The following is a 21339-nucleotide window of genomic DNA, read 5'->3' as shown; positions in this document are numbered from 1 at the left end:
CAGGAAGCCAGAGTAAAATCACTGTAAACTATTGTCAACAGGAGAAGTATCACACAAAATACTTAAGCATCCCAGATATATATGATTTGAATAGGCAAATGGAATGCATAAAGTCACTATAAGCAAGTGGAATGGCACTTTCAAGTCATGGAGGAGAGAAATAAGCATGGCATGTGTGGGGAATAGTGAAGCCACAGGTCTAACTAACGCATAGGGTTTGTGTTCGGATACAATGAAAAATAAGGCTGGATAGGTAAGGTGGGATCAGCTGGCACAGAGGCAGGAATGCCAGGCTGAAGAGTGTGGACTTGAGATGAAAAGTGTTTTAGAATATAGAAACAAATCAGGAGTTATCTCTGGCATATTGAGTCCTAAGCTTACCTGTATTTTGGATGAGAATTATAGTAACAAAACCATCTTGCAGGTAATGTAGATGGATCAACCTTGCCAGGAAGCTTCCTCCATTTAAGACATTCATCACACTGTACCCATGTCTGGTCAGGAATCTTCCTGAATGAAGGAAAACAGAAGTATAACTGTCTATATCCTAGCTCTGCACAGTGTCTTACATTAGAAAGGCACACCCTAAAAGTGAAACAACATAATTTTATATATGAAATGTGTTATAACTGTTATAGTCTAGGTGTCTAAAATATATATCTTGAACTTCACAGAAAAAAATGATAGAACTATGCCATATATGAATATGAAAAATAGTAACAAATATTAACATGGTGAGCTACCATTATTTATGGAGGTCAATATTATTTATCCTGGAATCTCTTGTTCTAAGCAAGCAAGAGGAAAATTTTAACTCCAAAATTAATTGATAGGAAAAATTTATATATATTTATAATATTACCAAGAAATAAAACCCACAGAATCATTTTATTTGGTTTTACCCAATCTTGTGACAAGTTAAAAATGGGGGAAGGGGAAGTGGGAACAGATTAACCAAAGAACTTATATGCATATATGCATAGTCCATGCAGTAGTGTGGAGAAGGCCTGGGGTGGGGTGGAAGCTGGGTGGAGGGGGGCAAAGAGGGTTGTGAAACGGGGTATATCTGTAATACCCTCAACAATACAAATAAATTTTTTAAAATGCATTTGTGGGAGTCACTGAAGAATCGTCACCAAAAACTCTCCATTTCCCTACAGACTTCCTACTCCTACTTTTTTCCTTTCAAAAACTGTCTTTGTTTATACTTTAATCAAAAATTTATTAGGTTGATATTCCCAAAGTTAATCTTAAAAAGTAATATAAATTTGATTAAATTTCATAACTAGAAATGGTGGCTCCAGTCCAACAATTGGGTTAAATTATTAAGATAAATTCTTCCAGAGTTCTACTCTTAATACACATACTCTCCTGTTCCCTTGCCCCCAGGAAACATATTCAGTCATCTTCACCTTAAAGTGAATTTGTTTCTCTGTGAAAGGAGGTGGTTCATATACAATAGAGACAGTCAGCACCTAAGGTGTGAAAGGAGTGGGAAGGGGGAAGGCTGGAGAAAAGACAGAAAGAGGATAGAGGGGCAGGTAGGACCAATTTGAAAAACACATAATTTAGCCTAGGGTGAGTTTTGTGTTATACTTATATTGCTCTTATACTAGATATTTCAATAGAGTGATTTTTTTTATGTCTTAGTTCAATATTTTTCTTATCTTTGTAAATAGTGTTTTCTAGTTATACTACCAGCTCATTATAGAAAAAACTTGAAATACAGAAAGATATAAAAAGAAAATAAAAGACACTCATAATTCCACCTCTCAAATACAATGTCCTCTTCTTGTTTTAAGTTTTGTTTTTAAAAGGAGAATTCATACAGATTTTTGGATATATAGCCTCCTATCTCCTAGCTCCAGGCTGCTCCAACCTTGCAACTTCTAAGCTCTGAGCTCAGGCCTGACCTCTTGTGTTTAGATATTTCCATACAGCCACTGTTCTATTTAGAGCCAGAGCAGCAAAAAGCAGTTTCAACAGTAGTGGGAGGGGAGAGGAAAGGTCATATTAGCTTTGGTTTTATGTGCACATGCACAGAAGAGTCTCTTGCAGAAGCATGTCAACATTACTCTCTTGGGGACAAGCATTAAAGACAGCAACTCCATGCCTAAGCTTACATGTGGACCATGGTAGATACTTCTATCCAGACAGACAGAAAAGGTTTTTAGCTTGTGCTTGCAATAAATAGGTAGTTGAAGGGGTTATACCACATTATCCTCGTTGCATCCTTCCAGAAGAGTGTCATGGTTAAGAACTTGTGTTTTGGAGCCCAAGGACCTATATTTGAACCTTAGATATACCATTTTCTACCTGTTTAATCTTGAGCAAGTTGCTTAAGTTCTCAGTGTATTAGTGTCTACGTTTGTAAAGAAGAAATAATATTATCTATCTCATAGGGTTGTTGTGATCAATTAATACACATAAATACAAGTGAAAATTTTAGACCAGTGCCTGGAATATAAGTAAGTACTCAATAAATAATCATTATTACAATTCTGCTTCCAGAAAGATTATGTCACACACACACACACACACACACACACACACACACACACACTCCAGCAATATATGAATATTTGTTTCATTGCATTAATCATTGCTTATTTGAAAGACTGAAAATGGCATCTCATCTTAATTTTCATTTCTTTGAAAACCATGGAGGTTGGACATAGCAAGATATTTAGAATAAGATAGTGATATTTATATATCAATCAGGTTGCATTTGAAACAAAATTTTATATCATGTATTTTCATGATGATTCCCATTAAAAAAAACCACAGGTGGCTTCCTACCTCAAAATGAACTTTTAATACTCTAATCTTTGTCTTGATGGTGGTTTAACTGACTGTGTATGTGTTGTTACACATTCTATCATCTTTATTATGCTCCTCTCCTGGCCTATGGAAGTATTTCATCCTGATCCATAGTTCAATAAATTCTACCTTTTTTTTCTGATATGCTGGGTTCTCTACTTCTGTTGTCAAATTCCTTGGTACAGTTCCAACAATGTTCACTAGGAATAAAGAGAAGGAAAGTTTGCTAACATTTCTGAATATCTACTATATGTCAGGCACTGTGCTAAAAATGTTATATTATCTAATTTATTATATTCAGAGAGGTGAAGTGACTTACTTACACAAGCTCATCTAACTATTAAGAAGTAGATTCAGATTTTCAGTCCTGGAGTATCTGATTTAAATCTCCATCATCTCCCACTATATCATACTGCCTATGGGGTAAACTGAACATACTAAACTCTTCATATTTATGATCCAAACCACACAAGTGTTAAACCAGAATGAAGAGGTCTGGATAATGATAAAATTAGTACTGGTGACTTCCCAGTTTTTTGTTTTTGTTTTTTTTGTTTTTTAAATATATCTTTATTGATTTCAGAGAGAGGAAAGGAGAAGGAGAGAGAGATAGAAACATCAATGATGAGAGAGTCATTGATCGGCTGCAGCCCGCAACCCGGGCATGTGCCCTGACCAGGAATCGAACCCTGATCGCCTGGATCCTAGGTCGACACTTAACCACTGAGCCACGCCCGGCCGGGCGACTTCCCAGTTTTAGTTCATTAAACTTCCTTATGTGAAAAGCACCATCTTATTCTTGTTCCTTCCATTGCTCTACAGACATGAACCACAGTACTTTTATTTTTATTATTTTATTTTATTTTTTAAAATATATGATGGGGATTTTATTTCTTATTAATTTTTTTTTTAATCCTCACCGGAGGATATTTTTTCCATTGCTTTTCAGAGAGAGTGGAAGGGGGGGATAGAGAGAGAGAGTAACATTGATGTGAGAGAGACACATCGACTAGTTGCCTCCGGCACGTGCTCCAACTGGGGCTGGGGATTGAGCCTGTAACCGAGGTATGTGCCCTTGACTAGAATTGAACCCGGGACCCTTCAGTCCACAGGCTGATGCTCTAACCACTGAGAAAAACCGGCTAGGGCCCCCCAATACTTTTATATTCTATATTTACTACTCACGGTATTGTCCTGGCTATGGCTGAGGTTTCAAAATTCTCTTGGGAAGTCTTTTCCTTCCAATAAGCATTGAGCTTCTGTGCAAGGGCATTTATTGTCAACCTAAAAGAAGAAGCAAGAAGAAGCATGTCAATGTTGAGAATTTGTTGAATATCTTTGTGACCTATGAGATGCTCCCATCTAACAGAAGCCAACAATTTAGAATATTCAGCATAGGTTTGAACGTCTACACTTACAGGAACTAGGATGGGAATTCACTACCTTGCAAATTACATGTCAAAATGACAGTTGGAATCCTGAATAGTCACTTTGACTGAAAGGTAAAATGGTTATAAGTCCTAAAAAGTACTGTGTTCTCCAAATTTTCAGGGATTTCAGATTCATGGGGGGTGGGGAATTGATATTAGAGAAATAACAGAGGACTAAATTTCAGAGCTAGGACAGACCCAAATATAATAAGTTATTTGGTTGTCAGATGACTACAGGTAAACAATTCAGGACCAAGTTGAAAGTCAAAGGATCATAGGCTGTATCCTACTTATTACAAGTCAATCAAATACTAACTTTAAAATGTCCATACAGTTCCTCTTCATGCAAATGATGCTCAGAGCAGTTATAGCACCAATGGACAACAAAGTCCCTTTTGATCTACTACATAGCTGTTAGTGGAAGTTATATCCCAGTTCTGGCTGTTGTTCTTTCTCCTTTTTTTTTTTTTTAATTTTATTATTGTTTAAAATATTACAGATGTCCCTTTTTCTCCCCAATGACCTGTTCCACCCCGTTCCTTCCCCCTCCCCAGTCCCTCTCCCCACCATTGTCCATGTCCTTGGGTGTTCTTTCTCCTTTATCTCTCTTCCCAAATTAACAACAGTAGACCCAGGGTCAAAAAACGTAATGTGTATAAGTCAAAATGGGAATTTTACTTTTAAAAACCACCACTTTCTAACGGCTAATTCCTATTTAATTCTATAACCCAGGATTACAACTTCATGTACAACTGTACACACCTGAAGTGCTACAGAATTAGTATGTTTAAAATCCCTTGACTCCCTGGATCGTTCCCCAAGGGTTTTATAGACTTCTTCTCTCCTTAAGAGGAATTTTTCCTTACCTCCACCTTATTCATATTAAATTAGATCCTGAATACACAGAGAATATTAAAGTAATCATATATGAGGTCTCCTTCCCGCCTCCAAACCCACCAATGTTCCTACTTCTATGTTTATATCCTTCCCTCAAGTAACAGATGAAGAACTCTTCCTTGTTTTCTCTTAAAATTCTACTTTAAATCTACTTTAAAAAGAAGTAAATTAGACAGGATTCTGGGACGATGGTGAAGTAGAAAGCACCAAGAATCTTACTCCCCACCTAGACAACAATTGCACTGGCAGAATCTGTATGGTGAAACTTTTTGGAACTCTGGGGTCTATTGGAGACTTGAAACTTCCAAGGGAAGGCTTAGATGGTAAATTGGCAAATTTCAGCTCTTAGCACCATAGTAGCTACCATCCCCTACCCCAACCCAGTGACAGGCAGATGTGCACACATCCTAACAGTAGCTTGCAGGACCCAGGGTGGAAAAAAATAACTCTGTCCTTCAAGTATCAGGACTCTGAGCTCTGATAGCTTTTTGCTGCTCCTGATCACAGGATCATGTAATCCCCATGGTAACCACAAAGAAAACAACTATAAAATATGCACAAAAGAAAATGAGAAGATTTAAACGTTTCACTAGGAAAACTCAACTAAACATAAAAGAAGATAGTAATGCAGGAAACAAGAGTCACAAAATCTGTAAAGCATATAGAAAACAAATAGCAAAATGATAGAAGTCCCTCCTTATTGTTGATGTCCCCCTTTTGTCCCCCCATTGCCCCCTCCACCTGGATCCTGCCCTGCCCAGGCCTTCCCCACCCTATTGTCTATATCTATGGGTAATGCATATATGCATATAAGTTCTTTGGTTAATCTCTTCCTGCCTTCCCTTCCCCCTTCCCTCTAAGATTTGTCAGTCTATTACATGTTTCCATGCCTCTAGTTCTATTTTATTCATCTGTTTATTTACAGGGAATCAACAGTAGAGGACACTAAATATCAAATCAGCAATTTGGAATATGAGGAAGCAAAAAATACCCAATCAGAAGAGCAAGAAGAAAAAAGAATCCAGAAATATGAAGATAATATAAGGAGTCTCTGGGACAACTTCAAGTGGCTCAACATTCACATTATAGGGATGCCAGAAGGAGAAGAGAGCAAGAAATTGAAAACCTATTTGAAAAAATAATTACAGAAAACTTCCCCTCCCTGGGGAAATAAATAGACTTACAAGTCCAGGAAGCACAGAGAGTCCCAAACAAGAGGAACTCAAAGAGGTACACGCCAAGACACATCATAATTAAAATGCCAAAGGTTAAAGACAAAGAGAGAATCTTAAAAGCAGCAAGAAAAAGCAGTTAGTTACCTACAAGGGAGCACCCATACGACTGTCAGCTGATTTCTCAACAGAAACTTTACAGACCAGAAGAGAGTGGCAAGAAATATTCAAAATGATGAAAAACCAGGACCTACAACCAAGATTACTCTACCAAGCAAAGCTGTCATTTAGAATTGAAGATCAGATAAAGAGCTTCACAGTTAAGAAAAAGCTAAAGGAGTTCATCACCACCAAACCAGTATTACGTGAAATGTTGAAGGGTCTTCTTTAAGAAGAAGCTAATGAACAAAAGAGACTAACAAACAAAATAGACCTAGAGACACTGAAGCATGCAACAGACTGTTGTATTTCAGAGGGAAGAGGGAAGGGGGGTGGGAGTGGAGGGGAAGAGATTAGCTAAAGAACTTATATGCATATATGCATAACCCATAGACATAGACAATAATGGAGTGAAGGCCTGGGGAGGGCGCGGGAGTGGAGTGGAGGGGGTCAATGGGGGGAAAAATGGGACACCTGTAATACTTTAAAAAATAAAGATAAATTTAAAAAAATAGATTAAACCCCCAATCAAAAGACAGAGATTGGTAGAATGGGTAAAAACAAAACAAAATCATGATCCAAATATATGCTGTCTACAAGGAGACTAAATTTAGACAGAAACACACAAGTAGGTAGAAAGTGAAAAGATGAAAAAGGATATTCCTTATAAATAGTAACCTAAAGAGAGCAAGAATGGCTATGCTAATTAGACAAAATAAAGTAGTCCTCCCTCCTTATCTGCAGTTTTATTTTTTGCAGTTTTAGTTACCCCCGGTAAACTATGGCCCAAAAATATTAAATGAAAAATTCCAGAAATAAACAATTCATAAGTTCTAAATTGCGCACTCTTCTAAGTAGCAGAATGAAATCTCTCACTGTCCTGCTCCATCTCACCCAGGATGGGAATCATCCCTTTGTCTAGCATATTCATACCATATATAGAGTACAAGAAAATATTTTGAGACCACATCCACATAACTTTTATTATAGTATAGTTATAATTTTTCTATTTTATCATTGTTGTTGTTAATCTCTTTCTGTGCCTAATTTATAATTAAACTTTACCAAAGGTATGTATGTATAGGAAAAAAGTAGTATATCTAGGGTTCAGTACTATCCATGGTTTTGGGCATGCACTGGGGGTCTTAGAACATATCCCTTGTGGATAAGGGGGGACCATTCTAGACTATAAGTCACAATTGCTAAAACATGGAAGCAACCCAAATGTCCATTAATGGTTGAATGGGAAAGCAAAATGTAGTATATACATACAGTGGAATATTATTTAGCCTTAAAAAGGGAAGGAAATTCTGATACATGCTATAACATGGATGAAGCTTGAGCACATTACGCTCAGTGAAATAAGCCAGTCACAAAAGGACAAATATTGTATGATTTAACTTATGTGAGGTACTTAGATTAGTCAAAATCATACAAACAAAGTGGAGTGATGGTTGCCAGGGGTTGGTGAGGGGTCATGGGGAATTATTGTTTAATGGGTATAGAGTTTCACTTTGCAAAATGAAAAGTTTTGGAGATGGATGGTGGTCATGGTCACTTAACAATATGAATGTACTCAATACCACTGAACTGTACATTTAAGAATGGTTAAGATGGTTATTATATATATTTTGCCACAATAAAAAATGTGAAAAATGGAAGTAGATATGTGGTTGACAGAGGTTGAAGACAAAGAGAAATGTGGAATGACTGCTAATGAACAAAGGGTTTCTTTTGGGGGTTATGAAAGTGTTTTGGAGCTAGACAGTAGATGATGGTTGCACAATTTTGTGAATATACTAAAAACCACTGAATTGTACAGTTTAAATTGGTGAGTTTAAACTGTACAATTCAATTGTACAGTTTAAATTGGTGAGTTTAAACTGTACAATTTAAGTTATGTGAGTTTTATCTCAATTAAAAATAAAAATAAACATCTGTTCTCACGTGCTCAGTTAAAATTTATTGAGATAAAATTTACATAAAGGAAAATTCATCTTTTTAAGTGTGTAGTTCTATCACTTTTGACAATTGTATGCAGTCATGTAACTACCACTTCAATTAAGGTATTGTTCTCATGTATTTTGAAACCCCATTTCTTCTGACAAAAACCATGGCCTTACTATTCTATGAATTTCCTTCCTTTTACTTCCCTAATCCTGGGATATGTGGTTTATATCTACTACTTCTTTATTCTCCTGTCTTAATCCTGTGCAATCTAGTTTCTTCCATTGTCACTCTATGAAAATGTTCCTTTTCCGAACCTCATTCTATCAATGATCTTACTTACTAAATTTGAGAATTTGAAGTGATCTTTGATTCTTCCTTCTCCTTTATTTCCCATACCCCATTATCAATATATCACCAAATTCTTTTGATCTTATTTCTCTTTTCTTTTTCTTTTTAAATATGCTTTTTGCCCGGCTTGGTATGGCTCAGAGGTTGATGGTCAACCTATGAACCAGGAGGTCATGGTTCAGATTCCCGGCCAGGGCACATGACCAGGTTGGGGACTCGATCCCCAGTAGGGGGTATGCAGGAGGCAGCTGATCAATGACTCTCATCATTCATGTTTCTATCTCTCTCTCCCTCTCCCTTACTCTTTCTGAGATCAATAAAGATATATTTTAAAAAATAAAGAATAAAACATATTAAAATATGCTTTTTATTGATTTCAGAGAGAGAGGAAGGGAGAGGGAGAGAGAGAAACATCAATGATGAGAGAGTCTTCATTGATCAGCTCCCTCCTGCACAGCCCCTACTGGGGATCGAGCCCCCAGCCTGGGCATGTGCCCTGGCTGGGAATCTGAACCATGACCTCCTGGTTCATAGGTTGACAATCAACCACTGAGCCACACCAAGCCAGGCTGATCTTTTTTCATAGAATCTGTTATATACTTCCTTTTACACAGCTACTCTTATTTTAGCCCTTCACTTCACACCTATATTACTCCAATAGCCTTTAATCCTTCCTTTAATCCATCTTATACCCTGTTGCCAGATGTATCGACTGATATGATTCATGTAAAGTACCTTATAAACCATAAAGCTGTGTATAAGTATAATGTACAATTGACCCTTGAACAATGTGGGTTTTGTGTGGATCCACTTATAAACAGACATAAAAGAAATTTAATTTTGCCCTGGCCAGGTGGGTCAGTTGGTTGGAGCATTACCTCATATACCACAAGGTTTTGGGTTTGATTCCCCTCCATGGCACATACCTAGGTTGTGGGTTCGATCCTTGGTCAGGGCACTTATGGGAGGCAATCGATTGACGTGTCTCTCTCACATCAATGTTTCTCTCTCTCTTTCTCCCCTCTCTCTCTTTCCCTTCCTTCCTCCCTTCCACTCTCTCTAAAAATCAATGGAAAAAATATCCTGGAATGAAGATTAACAAACAAACAAAATTTTAAATCCACATATAAGTGGACTTGCGTAGTTCAGACCCACATTGTTCAAAATCCATACATAAGCAGACCTGCAAAGTTCAAACCTGCATTGTTCAAGGGTCAATGGTAATTTTGATTTGCAGTGGGGAGTTTGTATATCCAGAGAGCCGGCTTAAATTGTATATAGGTTTTCGACTGCATGGGTGGTCTGAGCCTCTAACCCTCTCATTGTTCAAGGGTCAGCTTGCACTATATTCTTTTTTTTTTCTTTTTTAAATTTTTTTTCTTGTGCTATATTCTTAAGATAGTGTTTCAATTCACTTCCCTAATCAAGCACACACAATTAATTCTCATATCCTAAGCACAAGGGCAGAGAACCTTTTTTCTGCAAGGGGTCATTTGGATATTTATAAAATCATTCAAGGGTCATACAAAATTATCAACTTAAAAATTAGGCTGTTATATTTGGTCAAACATTTAATTAACTCACCCCTAATGTGATGGCTGGAACGGCTTCTCTTTGGTGGGGCTTTGGCAGGGCCAAACCAAATGATTTCGCGGGTATGGCTCCCGGGCAGGACATTCCCCACACCTGGCTAAGGCATCAACTCACTCTACCCAATATCCCTCTAAGACAGAAGTTCTCAAACCTTCCTGTTTATGGCACCCTTAGTATCTCAAATTTTTCATGGCACCCTTAAGTCAAAATAAATATGTACCAGTTCTACTTATTAAATAGTTAGGTATAAAGAACTTAGTAAGTACTTATGAACTAAAGTTTAGAATCCATTTGAAAAAAATAATATATATAAGTTAAAAAAAAATTTCTATTTCATTCTTAAATAACCACAATTATTTACTAATGGGATGTATATGTCTATTGGGTACTGTACTTCTTGAACCTTGGAATCAAATTGGACACAGATTTCCTCATTTCTTAGTCAACACTGATTTTCATGTTTTACTTGTTTTGTATCACAGCAACCACTGAAAGCCCAGGTACACAAAGATATGCTGTAATCAAAAGGAATGCAGCAGGTTTTGGTACATGGAAGTGGGGTGCTGCTATAACAAATACTTAAAAATGTGGAGGTTGCTTTAGAATTGGGTACTGGGCAGAGGGTAGAAGAATTTGAGGAGGACAACAGAAATAGCCTAGATTGCCTTGAACAGACTGTCAGTACAAATATGGATGTTAAACACCCCACTGGTGAGGGCTCTGAAGGAAGTGAGGAGCATGGTAGAGAAAAAAAAACAAATTCCCTTATATAATACCAAAATTATTGTGAACAGACTGTTTGTTAGTAGAATTATGGATGTTAAAGGTGTTGCTTGTAAAGGCTCAGAAGGAAATGAGGACCATGTTATTGGAAAACTTGACAGAAGGTGATCCTTGTTATTCAGTGGCAGAAAGCTTAGCAGAATTGTGTCTTACAGTTATGTGGAAAGCAGAACTTGTAAGTGATAAGACATTTAGCTGAGATTTCCAAGCGAAGTGCTGAAAGTGTGGCCTGGTGTCTTCTTGCTGCTTATGTAAAATGTGAGAGGAAAGAGATAAACTGAGGGAAGAACTCTTCAACAAAAGGAAACAGGACTTAATGATTTTGGAAATCCTCAGCCTATCCAGATTGTAAAAGATACTAAAATTTTGAGATTCGCAGTCAGGAAAGCATGCTTTAGAGAAAAAGCCAAGGTCGTGACTGGACAACCTTTTGCTAGTATCTCAGAAAGATCAAAAGGTCAGAGTGTTCAGTCACAAAAAGCTCTTTAAAAAGATTAAACATGTGACTCAGACCTCCACAGCCATTTCAGCAGAAGCTAATAATAGAAATAGAGTTATCTACGGAAGGCCTGTCTGGAGCCTCTTGTCTGATGGAGTGAATATCCACAACATACATGTGAGACCCACAACGTTTTTGAGAATGGTATACTAGCACAAAAACAGATTTGACTGAAAGGGATGAAGAGAGAATAAAATGAAAGAAGGCTGTTAGAACTCCAAAACTCTATAGTCAAGAAACAGGCTGATGAAACATCTCAGCTGCAAATACATGCTACCTTTCATGAAAAATGAAAGATGATGCTGAGGGTGGAGCCATGAGGCCAGAAAACAGCACCTTAAATCCAGGGGATGTAGCTGCAAGCCCCTGAAGATTATTCCCAGGCCTTGAATTTAGTGGAGTTAGCTTGGCTAGATTTTGAAATTGATTAGGACCAGAGACTCCTTGTTCCTTCAATTTTATCCCCATTTGAACTGAAATATCTATAACTGGTATCCTATGCCTGTTCCACCATTGTATTTTCTGAGCAAAATATGAAAATAAAATAGACACATGTATAGATGGAAAAGAATTTTACCCCAAGATGCATCAGACTCAGAGAATCACCCATACCTGATTTAGATGATGAGATTTTGAGCTGATGACATTAAGATGAGAGTTTAGACTTTGAGTTGCTGTAATAGTTGATACTTTGAGGGATGTTGGTATGGGTTAGTTGTATCTTGCATGTGAGATGTAAGTGGATATCAGGGGGCCAGAGGGCATAATGTGATAGGCAGAATAATGGTCCTTCAAAGACATCTATGTCCTAGTCCCTGTTACCTATGAATATATTAGGTTACATAGAAAGGGAGAATTAAGGTTGCTGATGAAATTAAGGTTTCATCAGCTGACCTTAAAATAGAGAGATTATCTTGGATTATCCAATGTAATCACAAGGGTCCTTAAAAGTGGAAGATGTAGCAAAATAGACTCAGAGATGTGATGATAGAAGCAAGGTACTGGAGTGATGTGATGTAAAAAGGACTCAACCTACCATCACTAGCTTTGAAGATGGAGGAAGAGAGCCACAGGCCAAGGAATGCTGGCAGCCTCAAGAAGCTGAAAAAGGCAAGGAAATACATTCTCCCCTAAAGCCTCCAGAAAGGAAAGCAGCCTTGCCAAAACCTTGATTTTAGCCCAATGAGATCCATGTTGGACTTCTAACCTACAGAACTCTAAGATAATAAATTAGTGTTGTCTTAAGCCATTAAGTTTGTGGTAATTTCTTATGACAGCAATAGAAAACAATTTCTATTGTTTATAAACAGAAGTCTAGTATCACTGCATTTCTCTCAAAAATTTAAAATATCTTATAGTTTCCCTGTGAGTTCATTATGTGCAACTAGGCACATAGTTTGGAAACTGTGGCTCTAAGACAGGGGTCGACAAACTACAGCCTGTGGGCCCAATCCAGGTCACTGACTGTTTTTGTTTATGGATGCTTTCATACTACAGCAGAATTGAGCAGTTGTGACCATATAGAGACCATATAGCCCACAAAGCCTAAAATATTTACCTCCTGGACCTTCACAGGAAGTTTGTCAACCCGTGCTCTAGAATATGGCCCTACTCTATCCATCTCACTCTATTTCCCTCACTCTAGTTACTTCCCTTTACCCTTACTCCCCATATTTTTACCATTCTGAGTTCCTGTCACTACCTTAGCTCATGCTATAATTTCCTTCCTGGAATTCCCTCCCTTCTCTTTTCTAAATCTTGTATCCTTCAAGGCAAATCTTTAAGTCATACTTTCTACCAAAAACCTTCCCTATCTGTTCTCTCAGGGCATTTTTCCTATACCATACCACTTAGGTTTTGATTGATCAAACAGCCATCTTATTAATCTCTAAATTGTTTTATGTATGTGACAACCTGATATTACAGACTATAAGCTCCTCAAAGACAGAAACCATATCTTGAATTTCTCTAGAAAATTCCACAAAGCCTAGCCACTGTACCATGCAATAGTGGGGTGCTCAGTTAGTATGTGTTGATTGCACTTCTTAAGCTGCAATTTACTCTAATAATGCTGTAAGTTTGAGCCCTGATAGTTGCAGCTGAAATCTGATATCTACAACTATTTAAACTGATATTACACATAATTTATTTGAAAACATTCCAGCAGTATGAAGGCTGTTATCTCTTTTATCATTTTCAGTTTTGATATCTATAATACTCTTAGGAGTTTGTGATAGCAAACAACTTTCTCTAATACCACTCTCTAATTCCCTTTTTTAAAAAACGGAACACTTTTTCATTTTATATAAAATAAATTGAGTGAAAATGAAAATGATGCCATAACTGGGACAAGAGTTTTGCAAATTTTTATCCTCAAAGGCTCTGTATGCAGGATAATATACTGGTTTTCTATTTTTAATAAGATGTGTAGCAGCTTATTAAGCAACTTAAGTCAGAAATCCTATATGTTTAACTGAATAAACCTACTGGTGATGGAATATATCTGGATCCCCTGCAATTACCTCAAACTCATCATACTAAAACTAAAATCACAAACCAAGGATCTAATACCTCTAAAATTTAAAAGGTAGATGAGGATTTGGCAAAGATAATATAAGAAAGATGTTAAGTAATTTTTAATATCTAACATTTGGAGTTCACAAATCACAATTATTTGCTTAATCACCAGAAAGTCACTATTCCTTTTACTCAAGAGAAACAGAATGACTTGGCTTTGAGACTTCTGTCAAACTGATGTCATTTCGAAACTTTAACTCTTAAGAGTCAAGTCCTAGTCAAAGATCTCCATAATGAGCCTGACTCATATTTAAAAGACCGTTTTACTTAAAACTGAGGGCAGGTAGTTACCATAACCAATGAGTAGCCCTAGTGACCAAGAACCAATTACCCTGAAATTAATTTGGGGTTGCCATCCAAAAAGTTGTCTCTGTCAAGCCCTAATTCTAAAATTCTTATGGTTCCAGATAAATTAAGGTACAGCATTTACCTATTTTTTTTTACATTTTGGGGCACACACATACACAAAGGAGATTTGGGAAATTACTTCCTGCACTCTAAAAAAATTACTACTGAGACTTCAAGGAAAATGAAAATGTCCTTATACCTTCTTTCTCCATCCTCCCAGAACACCACTTGCCCTTTTATGTCCTTGCATATACTTCCCTCTGAGTAGAATGCCCTTCCCCTATTTGTCCACTTAGCAAACTCCAATTTTCCCCTCAAGTTTTAGTTCAAATATAATCTGCTTTGTGAATCCTTCCTCTACTCCTTTAGGCATATTAAAGGTTCTTCCCATTTTGCATATATCCCCCATTAAAGCAATTACATTATAGGTATTTAACGTATTTGCATATACCTCATCCTATTTGTTCATAGACATCAAGGATTCTTTCATTATTATGCCCCTAGTATTTGGTACATAGGAGATCTCTCATAATATTTGATGAAAGAAGAAAATGAGTGATTCATTCCTTCCCCAAAGTTTAAAAACAATCTATTACATACTGGCTTTAACAACTCCTTTCTTGGTCTCCTAAAAATATCCTTGCTGGTTTGGCCTCAATGCCCAGTTACTTTCTGATTCTTACTTGTGTTACTTATTAAATCTAGATATTTCCATCAAAACACACATGCCTTTCCTGCTGCTCCAATAGTTTCCTCTCGATCTGTTCACTGGCTTCAAGAAACTGTTTTGGAACAAGCTTCAAACTGCTGCTTTCCTCCCAAAATATTCAATAATTTCAGATCCACTCATCTCTTTTCATTAAAATCTAATGAACAAAATTAACAAACAAAATAGAGATAGACTCATAGATACAAAGAACAGACTGACAGCTGTCAGAGAGGAAGGGGGTTAAAGGGCTGGGATTAAGCAAAAGAAAAAAACCCCCTCATAAACATAGACAACAGTATGGTGCTTACCAGAGGAAAGGGAGTGGGGGAGGTAAAAGAGGGTGATGGAAGGACAGTTGACTTTGGGTGGTCAACACACAATACAATATACAGATGATGTATTTTAAAAAAAGACAATTCGAAGGCTTTTTGTTTCACCAGAAGTATTTTGCTGAATGATTCCTATGCTCTTTACATAATTTTTAAATGTAAGGTTTATCTCAACTGAGCTTCATGTATCATGTATTAGTAAGCTTTTATTTAAAAATCAAATCATTTTTCATCTTAGAAAATAGATTTGAAGGAATTCTCAGTTAATTTATCTGCCTGGTTTTTAAAGATGCTTTTAGATGTTTCATAGAACAGAACCATATCTGAAGAAACTATCAGAAACACTTCAGGTTGGGAGTGACTCACCGGTACTCCTTGGTGTACTCAAAGTCTTGTTTGTTGTACGCAGGTTTTAAGAAATTGCACTCAATGACTCCAATTACTCCCACTCCTTCTCCATGAGTTGGCTTAGAAAAAAAATTAATTTCAACATTCACATTACTGTTGACTGCCTGGAGGCATTTCCTTTTGATTCCAAACAATAATAGAAAGGTTACATAACAATCATGGGCAAGGAAAGGCCAGCGAGATCTAGAGAAACACTCAGAATATACTTCAGTAGACTGCAAATATTACATTGAATTGGAACCTCTAGCAAATTCTAGGACAAAATTTCCAAACTATGATCTATAGATCTTCTAGGATTTTCCAAGGATTAATAACCATCTCTACTTCTCCCATACTACCTCCATTTTCAACTGTTTTATATTCTGAAATTGCCATAAGATTTCCTTTGAACAAAAAATGACACTGCTAAAAAAATCAAAGTTATATACTACTGTTTTAAGGAACTGAAACCAAACTTCATCTGAAAAAAATTTAAGAATGCTATGCAATCATCACACTCTGTTAAAATAAACAATTAGGCCACTAATCAACTACTAACGTGAGTCAGACTTGCAGTAGTTATTAATTACAAATTGATACAAGGTATTTTTGGATTGAAAATCTTTTTATTCTTTTTAAAAAATATGTCTTTATTGATTTCAGAGAAAGGAAGGGAGAGGGAAAGAGAGAGATAGAAACATCAATGATGAGAGAATCACTGATTGACTGACTCCTGCACACCTCACACAGGATCGAGTCTGCAACCCAGGCATGTGCCCTGACTGGGAATTGAACCGCGATCTCCTGGATCATAAGTCGATGCTCACCCACTGAGCCATGCAGCCGGGCTCTTTTTTATTCTTTAATGGAAGGAATTGAGTCAAGGTGTAGTTAGACTAGCACACAAACCTGAGTTGTATAAAGATGATATAACAAGGAAAATCAACATAGGCTGAAAACTAGCTATCCTGGGTCTAATATAAGTTTGCCCTACTGTGTAATATAAAGCAGTTTATCATTCTTTGTGCTTTAGCAATCTTATCTGTAAAATAGGAATGAATGGAATACTTGTGGATATTTGTACTTTAAATTGTCATTAAGACATTAAAGGTGATGGTAATATTTGTATAGTTTGGTTTATAAAGCATTTTCACATAATTTATCCCATTTAAATGTCTCAACCTTGTAAGCTATAAGGTAGGCAGAGCAGGTAAAATTATTGTGGTTCCCATTCTGCAGGTAAGAAACTGAGCCTCAGAGAAATTAAGTGACTAGGCTGCACAGCTTGTAAGTGGAAAAGCCAGTACTCAAATCCTGTCCATCAACCACTAAATTTTATGCACCTTCCACTACGCCTTATTGTCTCCCCAAGAATATATAAAAAGCTACCTTCAACTCTAGTAGGCTTATATACATGGCAGAGTTGCTGGTGTTCTGATTCTACCTCTTATTAATAGTTACCTAGAAATGCATTCAGTAGTTTCCATGTTAACATCTAAGAAGATTGAGAAATAGAGTTTTTCAACACAAGATGGCTCACTGGCAACATAGAATTCCAGGATAAGATTTAACAATCATCATAAGATGGGAGTAAAAGCCATTAATGACTTAATTCCCTTTGCAAATTTTAAATCTTCTTCCTACTCTTTTTAGTCTTGTGTGACAAAGAAACATTAATCACTCACCTTCACCTGGCATCCCACCTTCTCAAAGGACTTTATGAGTCGGTTGTTGTGATACATCATTATTCCATACTGGTTATTATTCTTGCAAGAGAACCCAAAAGTTATTTTCACCTGCTTATTCTGAGGAGAAAATCATTAAGGAGACAAACACTCAGAACTTAGGCAGAAAAAAGTCTTGCATTCTATTATAGCAAACTTTGGATATAAATTGGTAAAACATTTCTAAGAGGGCATTTAAAAAACCTGTATTAGTGGCTTTACAAATATTCTTTTTTTTTTAATCCTCATCTGAGGATATTTTTTTTTGTTGCTTTTCAGAAGGAGTGGAAGAGAGAGAGAGGGAGAGAGAGAGACATCAATTGGTTGCCTCCCGCATGCGCCCCAACTGGGGCCAGGGATCAAGCCTGCAACTGAGGTATGTGCCCTTGGCTGGAATCGAACCCGGGACCCTTCAGTCCACAGGCCTCTAACCACTGAGCCAAACTGGCTAGGGCTTTACAAATATTCTTTACCTTGACAGAGTAGTTCTTTTTCTAGGAATTTATCCTACAGAAAAGGAAGCCCATAAAGGTTTGTTACAGAGATTTATCAATTAGTGATAATGGCAGAAAAACATAAATAATTGAAATGTTTGACATTAAGAGAATGATTAAATAAATGTTGGTATATCCACATGGTCTATCATGTAGCTTTAAAATTATGTCCTTGAAAAATATTTCATAATATTAGGAAATATTCAGAACATAATAACAAGCATTATCTAAAAATAATTATATACAAATATATACATAGAATAGACTAAGGATATATACCAAAATGCCATAAGTGATTTAGAAAATTTATAAATAATCAAAATGTTTCTTAACCCACGATAGTTGCTCAATTTTCTGCTTGTTCTCCCAGGTTCTGATAAGAGCTGTAAACGGTACAATAAAAATCTACACAATTATAAGCAATAATATAAGTCCTGCTAATCATATGAAACAATGACAACAAAAATGTGAAAAACCAAATCACTTTTAAACGTAAAGGACATGAATAGTCCTGTTGTAACACATTTCATGGGACGAAGTTAAGAAGCTTGGATAGATGAAATAAAAAGAGCTAACTACTATACATAAAACATGAACAATGATGAGTTTTTAACAAGTCCGATTTGATTTAAAAACTAAGGTAAGAGAGTGAAAAAGATAAAGGGCAGAAAGAGTAACTGAGATTTTCATTAAAACAAATACTAAGAAATCTTCATGTCCAAATTAGTTAAGTAAAAATTTATTTTTGCTACTTATTTTAAAAATGATATCAATATCCCTCTCTAAATAACAAGCTATTGCATCAACTCAAGTGACAAATGGGCCAGGTATGATAGAACACAGTAATGTTTGGTTCAGAACATATAATGTTCTGGGCTCCAGAAGCTCCAATCAAATCACAAGTAAGGCCCTATTCAAATGCAAAACCAAAACAGGACAAAACTCGCCCAAAGAAACACACTAAAACTCTACACCATAAAATTAACATTTTAAAGATAAAGATTGTCAAATACATTCTTTCTATGGTATACTTTTAAAATTCCAAATTATGGGGAAGGAGTACACTGGGGTAGGAGGTTCCTCAAATTAGTATAAGGAGAGAGGACAAGAAGGAAGAGGCATGAGATAACTGAGGAATAAATAAATCAGCATCAGTGATCTTGCCCCTCAGTGACCTTGGAGGAAATATTATTAGGAGTTTCATTTTACTCATGTCTATAGTGAATTTGTTTAGCCAAAATCTATTAGAGAAGGTAACTAGTTTAATGAGAACAGTGGGTAAGAAGAGTTAAGGTACAAATAGAATGTATTCATAGGAGTCACCCTGATAAAAACCCATAAAAGACAGAAGCTGGTGCAGAAATGTGGCATATATTTAAAAAGTAGTTGAAAAACAATTCTTTATACTGGCTTTGTTAAACCTATGGCACCGATATCTTAGCCTACATACAGAGATATAGCTCATTTACCTACAAATGCTAACAGTGCTACCTCTGGCTTTGTTAAGTTGGGTTTGTTTAGGGCTTTAAAAAAACCACTTTCCTAATAAACAACATATTTCCAAAACAGAGAAAATCAATCTGCTTAGAGTAACAACTACACAGCTTTTAAAAAAGGAATCAATTTCTAATTTTTGGTCAGAGGAAGAAAGACAAAGCAAGATAAATAACACCTTTGATAAAGTAAACAGTGTGTGTTTCTTTGTCCAAGAGCTGTTCTTAGTTACTAGAAAACAAATCACAAGAGTAATCTTCATAATTTCTTATAAGTTCTCAACCTTTCAAAGACTTTTTTTTTTTTTTTGTGCCCCAAAAGCCATCAACAAAGATGGACCTAATTTCTATAATCTTAAGATTTTCTCAAGTGTCTGAAATCCATTCTTAGTGCAACGGGGGTGGTGGTAAGAAGTAAAAATGAGTAATTATTTCTCTGAGCGGCTGCCATTATCACAAATACAAGGAAATCCAAGTCAAACATGTTGAAGATTTATCTTACCCCAGAAAATCAACCTTAAATTTCCACTCTCCTAACTTCCATCAACATAAGTCTGAACTTGTCATGACAAAAATCATGCTATGTCCAAAAGGTTAACAAGTTCTGGTCAACATTTTGCTTATTTCAATCAATGTAATACATAACAAAATTCCAATACAAACCAAATGGTGTGGACCTTAAAGCAGAGTTTCAAACCTGGCTACTTATTAGAATCAGCTGAGAATTTAAAAATAATATTTGTTAAAAAAAGAAATTTCAGAATCTACTGAACCATTCTAGTCTCAGGATTTTGTATTATAATCATTTTCAGGTGATTTCTAAAAAACAACAACAAACACATAAAAAAACAAACCAGAAACTCAGAGGGAAGGCAGGGATGGGTGGGTGGGTGGGTAGAAATTAACCAAAGAATTTATATGCATAATCCCTGGACACATACAATGGTGTGGTGAAGGCCTGGGGTGGGGGTGGGTGCAAGATAAAAGGTAAAAAAGGTCAATGGGGAAAAAAGGGGACAACTGTAATACTTTCAACAATAAAGATAATTTTTTAAAATTTATCTTTATTGATTTCAGAGAGAGGAAAGGAGAGGGAGAGAGAGAGATAGAAGCATCAATGATGAGAGTCATTGATCAAGCCCACAACCCGGGCATGTGCCCTGACCGGGAATCAAACCCCGATAGACTGGATCCTAGGTTGATGCTCAACCACTGAGCCATGCCTGGTTGGGCAAGATAAATTTTTTAAAAAGTGTATAGATTGACATTCAAGAAACACAGAGTATACTGTAATAGGATTTGTACTATAACACATATTTTTGAATTAGAAAATGAAAGGATTTTGTTTTTCTATGAAATCTAATCCTGAAATGAAGAGATGAAATTCATGTAGTTGTAAGGATACTGTGAAGGTAGGTTTATATATATCGTATGCTACATTGCCAAGGCTCTTGGCAATCATCTGGGTAGTCACCTTCTTTTGACGCAGAAAAATTTTCATTCTTGGCTTCATATACAGAATACCACAAAATGCCTATGGAACAGTGAAGGGAAAGTTATTATATGATATTGCCAATTCTACTAAAACCCCCCTTAAAATACTGCTAGCAACTGAGGTCTATTCTGG

At 36.4% G+C, this 21339-nt stretch overlaps 1 protein-coding gene across 4 annotated transcripts in view; it reads right to left on the bottom strand.

The window, feature by feature from the left end:
• The window catches only part of MORC4 (MORC family CW-type zinc finger 4), a 61217-nt gene that overhangs the window by 21558 nt on the left and 18320 nt on the right, over window positions 1-21339 (bottom strand). For all 4 annotated transcript variants that reach the window (XM_081124989.1, XM_081124987.1, XM_081124988.1 and 1 more), the window contains 5 exons: window positions 21118-21246; window positions 17687-17806; window positions 15981-16081; window positions 4006-4104; window positions 382-510 (listed from right to left, as the gene is read on the bottom strand). In XM_081124989.1, the coding sequence (XP_080981115.1) occupies window positions 382-510; window positions 4006-4104; window positions 15981-16081; window positions 17687-17806; window positions 21118-21246 (578 nt within the window). The remainder of the gene's footprint in view (window positions 1-381; window positions 511-4005; window positions 4105-15980; window positions 16082-17686; window positions 17807-21117; window positions 21247-21339) is intronic.

This window comes from Miniopterus schreibersii (assembly GCF_964146895.1).
Source record: "Miniopterus schreibersii genome assembly, chromosome: X".
Lineage (NCBI taxonomy): Eukaryota > Metazoa > Chordata > Mammalia > Chiroptera > Miniopteridae > Miniopterus > Miniopterus schreibersii.
This window is presented reverse-complemented; position numbering and strand designations above follow the sequence as displayed.